The sequence below is a fragment of the Gymnoscopelus microlampas genome (assembly GCF_963454915.1).
Source record: "Gymnoscopelus microlampas genome assembly, chromosome: 7".
NCBI classification, from domain to species: Eukaryota; Metazoa; Chordata; class Actinopteri; order Myctophiformes; family Myctophidae; genus Gymnoscopelus; species Gymnoscopelus microlampas.
The window spans coordinates 55,789,660-55,795,647 of record NC_139944.1 but is presented as its reverse complement, the minus strand read 5'-3'; the positions used below and the strand labels follow the sequence as shown (position 1 = coordinate 55,795,647).

The following is a 5,988-nucleotide window of genomic DNA, read 5'->3' as shown; positions in this document are numbered from 1 at the left end:
GGCGTTGAGAGGTTGTTTCAGGAAGTGTTTTTTAAATAAGCAGGAAGTTGTATCAACAACAAAGCTGACAGACAGCTGGACAGCATTAGCCTGTTAGCTTAGCTTCAGAGCTGAGGCTAAATAACATAAACCTGGAGTAGAAAGAAAGAGAGAAAGAAAGAAAGAAAGAGAGAGAGAGAACAGACTCGCTAAATGACTAAACTAAGGAAAAAAAAACACCTTTTATTTCATGTGTTTTCAGACGTCGGTTCATCTTAATGAACGTTGAATTATAATCCAGTTGTTGCTTCCTTTAAAGCAGTAACAACGCTGTTAGCACAGCTTTAGCTAATGATGCTACATCATTAAGTTATTATAATATCTAATATTGTTGTTATTCATAAAGTGAACGAGCTGCAGCAGCTCTGTCTCCTGTTTAACAGAACATTAATACATTAATACAGCTGATAGAGACTCAACAACAACACACAGAGAGAGAGAGAGAAGCAGGCAGGTCATATTTTAGCTGAAAAGACCTCACAGACCTCACAAAAAACAGACAGAGAGACACAGAGAAGCAGGACATCATCATATTTTAACTGAAAGAGAGACTCACAACAAAAAACAAAGAGAGAGAGACACAACAAACAAGAAAGGCAGAGAGGACAGAAGCAGGACTGATCATTTTAGCTGAAAGAGAGACTCACAACAACAGACAGAGACAGACAGACAGACAGACAGAGAGAGAATCAGGACAGATCATATTTTAGCTGATAGAGGCTCATAATAGACAAACAGAGAGAGAGAGAGAGAAGCAGAACAGATCATCATATTTTAACTGAAAGAGACTCACATCAACAAACAGAGAGAGAGAGAGAGAACAGACAGACAGAGTGAGAGAGAAGCAGGAGGACAGATCATATTATAGCTGTTAGAGGCTCATAGTCATAATAACAGAGAGAGAGAGAGAGAGAGAGATCATGTCTACGTCCAACGCTAACTTCAAGAACAAGTGTGTGACCCAGGTGAACTGTGTGTTCTGTGACAGTGTGCTCTGCACCAGAGGGATGAAGGCTGTGCTGCTGGCAGACACAGAGATAGAGCTGTTCTCCACCGACATCCCACCCAACAGGTAAGATCTGCACAGCCCAGGGGGTCCAGGACCCCTAGGGTGAGTAACCACTTGGACCCTAGCTCTGGGCCATAGTGTTAGAAGGAGTTATCTAGACCAGAGCTACTTGAACCCTAGCATCCTTATTCTGAGGAGACCGTTGGCCAGAAAAATAGCAGATCTACAAGCTCCCAACGCCTCGCGCTGCGAGGCGTTGGGAGCTTGTAGATCGGCTATTTTTCTTTGGCTAAAGAGGTTTGGCGTAGAGGGGGGGAAAAAGGAGCATACCAAGTATGGAGTTAAAGGGCAAGTTTACTAAGTATTGAGGGTTATTAAGTGGTTAAATGTCTGAAAATACACATTAAACATGAATCCAACATGATGGTGCCGTGAAACTAAGTCTATGAAGCTATCCATGAAATGTATGACAAAGTTTAATCTGCAACACAATTTTATACAGTATGTAGTGGGGGTCCTTGCTTCATCTCTCTCTCAGCTAGAGGGTCCTTCCTTGGTCTGAAAAACGTTGAATCTACACAGTAAACAAAAAAAAGTGTGTGTATATATATCATTTTAACTGTGAAATTTTAGCAAATGTACATCTGTTACACTCTCAGTTTCAAATGGATGGATGAACACGGATGATGATTTATTTATGTATCATTATATCATATCATTGACTTATTTTCTTCCTCCAGGACTGTTGACTTTGTGGCCAGCTGCTACTCTACAGAAAGCTGCAGATGCAAGCTGAGAGACATCGCCTGTTTGAAGTGGTACGTGTGTGTGTGTGTGTGTGTGTGTGTGTGTGTGTGTGTGTGTGTGTGTGTACACTATGGAGAAGAAGCCCTCAGGGCTTTGTTTGGTCAGACCATCTGCCTCTGCAAGATGCTCTGACCAAATATCAAGACAATCCAGGCTAAGTAGCACACATGGCATAAAGAAATGCAATGAATGCACACAGATGTTTTAGTGTGACAGTGTGCTATTGTATTGTTGTTGTTGTTATTACTGTATTAATATCAGTTTACTTATTTATTTCTATGGTTGAGCTTCAGCAAAGTGTTGTGTTTTTTTTAGAAAGGCATATTGTTGAGCTTTGCTTTTGTATCCCCAAGCTTTTGTTACTGTAAACACAGGGAGAGGAAAAAAACAACTTGTTAGATAATAGTCGTCTAACTGGTGTGGAGTTGGCACTTTTAACAGGTGCTCACTATAAAATGCTGACAAGGTTTTTGTCTTTTCATTGTTCTCTCTCCCTCTCTCTCTCTCCCCCCCCCCCCCCCCCCCCTCCATCACTGTGTGTTGTGGCGCTGTGCTCCCACAGCGGTAACGTTGTGGGTTATTCCCACACTGTTTTGGCCCCCTGTGTAAACCACTGGTTGAACGTGCTTTGAGTGGCATGGACGCAAACCAACCGACTTTCAGCATTTAGACTGGGATTAATTCACTTTTGGAAGTTTGCATATTATCCGGTTTAGGCGGATACTGTGTGTGTGTGTGTGTGTGTGTGTGTGTGTGTGTGTGTGTGTGTGTGTGTGTGTGTGTGTGTGTGTGTGTGTGTGTGTGTGTGTGTGTGTGTGTGTGTGTGTGTGTGTGTGTGTGTGTGTGTGTGTGTGTGTGTGTGTGTGTGTGTGTGTGTGTGTGTGTGTGTGTAACCAGATACAGTAGGCGGGCTCTACACCAGATCTGAGAAATAGCTGGCGACTCGAGGGAGTTTAAAACATGTTAGATAATAGTCGTCTGCTGGTGGTGGCATCTGTGTCATTTTAGATATATATATGAGTGTGTCGATAAAAAAATAACTAGCAGATATAAGCTCGTGCTGCACTATGAGCTTGTAGATCTGCTATTTATGAAAAATGTTGAAAATGTGTGTAAATCTTCGAATATATATATATATATGTTTTTTAAAGCGAATATTTTTTAACTCAAATCTTTGCTTCTGCGGGGGTCCCTGGTACAAAATATTTTGAGATGGCCAAATACATATAATTTTGGGGGTCCTTGACATGGAAAGGTTTGAGAACCACTGATATTTAGCAATGACTTTTTCACTAAACTGTTAGGAATAAGAAGACATTTTGTAGAATCGTCCTCAGGTCTTAATGGGTTAACAGGTGTTCACTATAAAATGCTGACATGTATTTTCTTTCTTTTCATTGTTCTCTCTCTCTCTCTCTCTCTCTCTCTCCATCCCAGCGGTAACGTGGTGGGCTACCACGTGGTGGCCCCCTGTAAACCCTGCCTGCTGTCCTGTAACAATGGTCACTTCTGGATGTTCAACAGTGACGCTGTGTCCACTCTGAACAGACTGGACGCCACAGGTCAGTCAACACTGTGTTTTGTTTCAAAGCATGTGTATACAGTATACATACAGTACAGCTAAGCCCCGCCTACAGTATATCGGTTTGGCCAATATATCAGCCATTTTATGACCTTTTGGACTGGATTGATAGATCGATTGAATACTTTATTTGTCAGAAATGTAAACAGCAGTGGTACAGTCAGACATTAAGGCTAAAAGGATAACACAAAAAAAGTCCTGCGGACTTGTTTGCATTGTGGTCCTATCTATTCAATTCATCAACATAGCATAAAAAATGAACACAATAAAAATTGTCATCAACAAATACAAACACTATAATGTACAAAGGAGAAAAAGGAAAAAACGGCGGCAGTGAATAATGCTGTGTTCATACGGGCAGATAAAAGATACACAGTGCTCAACGTGGTCGTGAAGGGTGGACCGCGTCCTTTGCTCCCTCATGGACACCAACTTCTCCACATATCCAGGCTGGGAAAAGTTGGAAATTGGTTCAGGAGAGAATTTCAAAGGCGGGGGGGGGGGGGGGAGAAGCCCAGGACCTGCTGGTCTCCCTCCGGACAACCAGGGGACCAGAGGGGGCCCGCACCGAGGCGCCTCTCCCATACACCTGCTGGCCTCTGTGGCCTGGATACTATGGTTCCTCCCTCCCTACAGGGGAGGGGGAGAGAGCCCTCTTACTTCCACCTCCAGGCACCGTGCTGACTGCCCCGACACCGTCCTGTGACGGTGTCTCACACTGGGCATTGGCGCCTGGATTTACAAGCCGGAACAGGGTGAAAAAAAGCGTGGGGGAAATACAAAATAAATAAATACTTTTCATTGGTTCATGCTTCGCTGCGTCATCGGTGCTACAGTTTTATATCTTTGTATCTGGAAGTTGAACCCAGCTCAACTTGAATTTGCATATTTTATATCTTTGTATTGTTTGTATCTAAATAGCCGATCTACAAGATCACAATGTTTTGTATCGTTTGTGATGCATTGTGAGCTTGTAGATGTAGGTGGGCTATTTCTTATAAAACAGGATACAGACAGATTTTAGTATTTCATTTTTCTTGTTTGCTTGTTCACTGTATAATTAAAGTGACATGTTTTTCCCTCATTTAAGTTGATTATACAGTATATATTATTTTGTTCTCAAATGGAAACATTATAACCCCTATTCTTTGAGTTTAGATTGGGGTTGTAATATTATAGATTTCTTATCTAGTGTTTCTTATTTTTACTAAATATATATCTTCCATTCTGTCTCCCTTTGAGAACGGTGAGAAAGCATTGTACCGTTTGTTGACTTTCTAACCGCGATGCAATACAAATTTGCATAGTTAAATGATTGACGTTTGGAGGATTCCCCTCATTCCCCTGGTAACGCTATGAACTGTGGGTAATTTGGTTTCCCTTAGCCAAAGTCTGCGTCGATAATGACTTACGGAAAGTGTGAATAAAGGGCTCTGCCTGAGCGCTCATTGACTTACTTATTTCAAATGGGACAGCCCTCAAGCCCTCGCAGACTTCACGTGAACACACGCCTAAGTCATTGAGTCAGTAAGGGAGGGGATTGGAATTGGGCCATTGATTCACAAATCACACATTAGGACTTGTTGGCCGTACAAACATTTTATTTTGCTTTTAATCCATGGATCCACGTTTCCACCATGTGTGTGTCTGCAGGCCTGAACCTGTTGCTGTGGGGAGACCTGCCCGAGCTGGACGACAGCGAGAACGAGGAGTCGGAGATCCCTTCAGAGGAGGAGTGCATTAGGTAGAGAGACACTGACACATCATCTGAGAGAGAGCGAGAGAGAGAGGAGGAACTAGAGAGGGAGAGAGAGAGAGCAGACAAACCCTTGAAACTGATGCAGAGGATGAGAGGAAAGAAGAGAGGCCTTAATCTATGACCATGCCTTTCCAATCACTTACTGTCACATACTGTAACTGTTTTCTCTCCTGTTATTTCTGTGGGTGATCATAGGACTCTAGTGCATTCTGCTGCGTTCAACCTTTGAGTGCATTCTGCTGCGTTCAACCTTTGAGTATTTGCTAAAAAAACCTCTTGAGTCATTGGATGGGCTTGAGAGCTGCGCTGAGCGTAGGCATGCAGGCATACAAGCACACACAGACGTCTGAGGGCTGGATGGATCGTAGACGGTTCCAATATCTTTTACACATTAATGACAAGTCACAACAACCCGTTTTTTTTATTTATTTTAGTGACAGCTGGATCACAGACGTATGAGAGGTCGTATATATATATATATATATATATATATATATATATATATATATATATATATATATATATATATTTTAGATTGATCAGTCACACAACGGCAGTCGTCCTGTTTGGATTTGATGAATTCAGTGTTTACATTAAGTATAGAGTTCACCGATCTTTCCTCCTCGACAAACAGTGGTAATAAATCATGTTCAGAATCTCGAATACACGCTGCAAAACGGGCAAAACTCTCATTGAAGACGGGTCTTGGAGGCTTGTATCTCTTCACTGTGTTGGCCGAGTGCTAACTGAACAATTGTGTGCTTTTTTTTCAATCCTTTTTATTAGAGAAAT

General features: G+C 42.1%; 1 protein-coding gene across 2 annotated transcripts; it reads left to right on the top strand.

Moving 5' to 3' along the window:
- The first annotated feature begins 79 nt into the window (after window positions 1–79).
- On the top strand, window positions 80–5,656 carry LOC311049112 (protein FAM72A). Of its 2 annotated transcripts, XM_084062577.1 has the most exons (5): window positions 80–758; window positions 917–1,111; window positions 1,789–1,866; window positions 3,293–3,417; window positions 5,091–5,656. In XM_084062577.1, the coding sequence occupies exons 2-5, from the start codon at window positions 960–962 to the stop codon at window positions 5,183–5,185; spliced, it is 450 nt and encodes a 149-aa protein (XP_083918703.1). In that variant the 5' UTR covers window positions 80–758; window positions 917–959; the 3' UTR covers window positions 5,186–5,656. The 2 variants fall into 2 exon arrangements, with proteins under 2 accessions (XP_083918703.1, XP_083918702.1); XM_084062576.1 differs by having other exon boundaries at window positions 80–1,111.
- The last annotated feature ends 332 nt before the right edge of the window (window positions 5,657–5,988 follow it).

Coding starts and splice junctions, on each gene's coding strand:
- LOC311049112 (XM_084062577.1), top strand. CDS start 960: ATGTCTACGTCCAACGCTAACTTCAAGAACAAGTGTGTGACCCAGGTG. Junction 1,112..1,788: donor ACCGACATCCCACCCAACAG/GTAAGATCTGCA, acceptor TTCTTCCTCCAG/GACTGTTGACTTTGTGGCCA. Junction 1,867..3,292: donor GACATCGCCTGTTTGAAGTG/GTACGTGTGTGT, acceptor TCTCCATCCCAG/CGGTAACGTGGTGGGCTACC.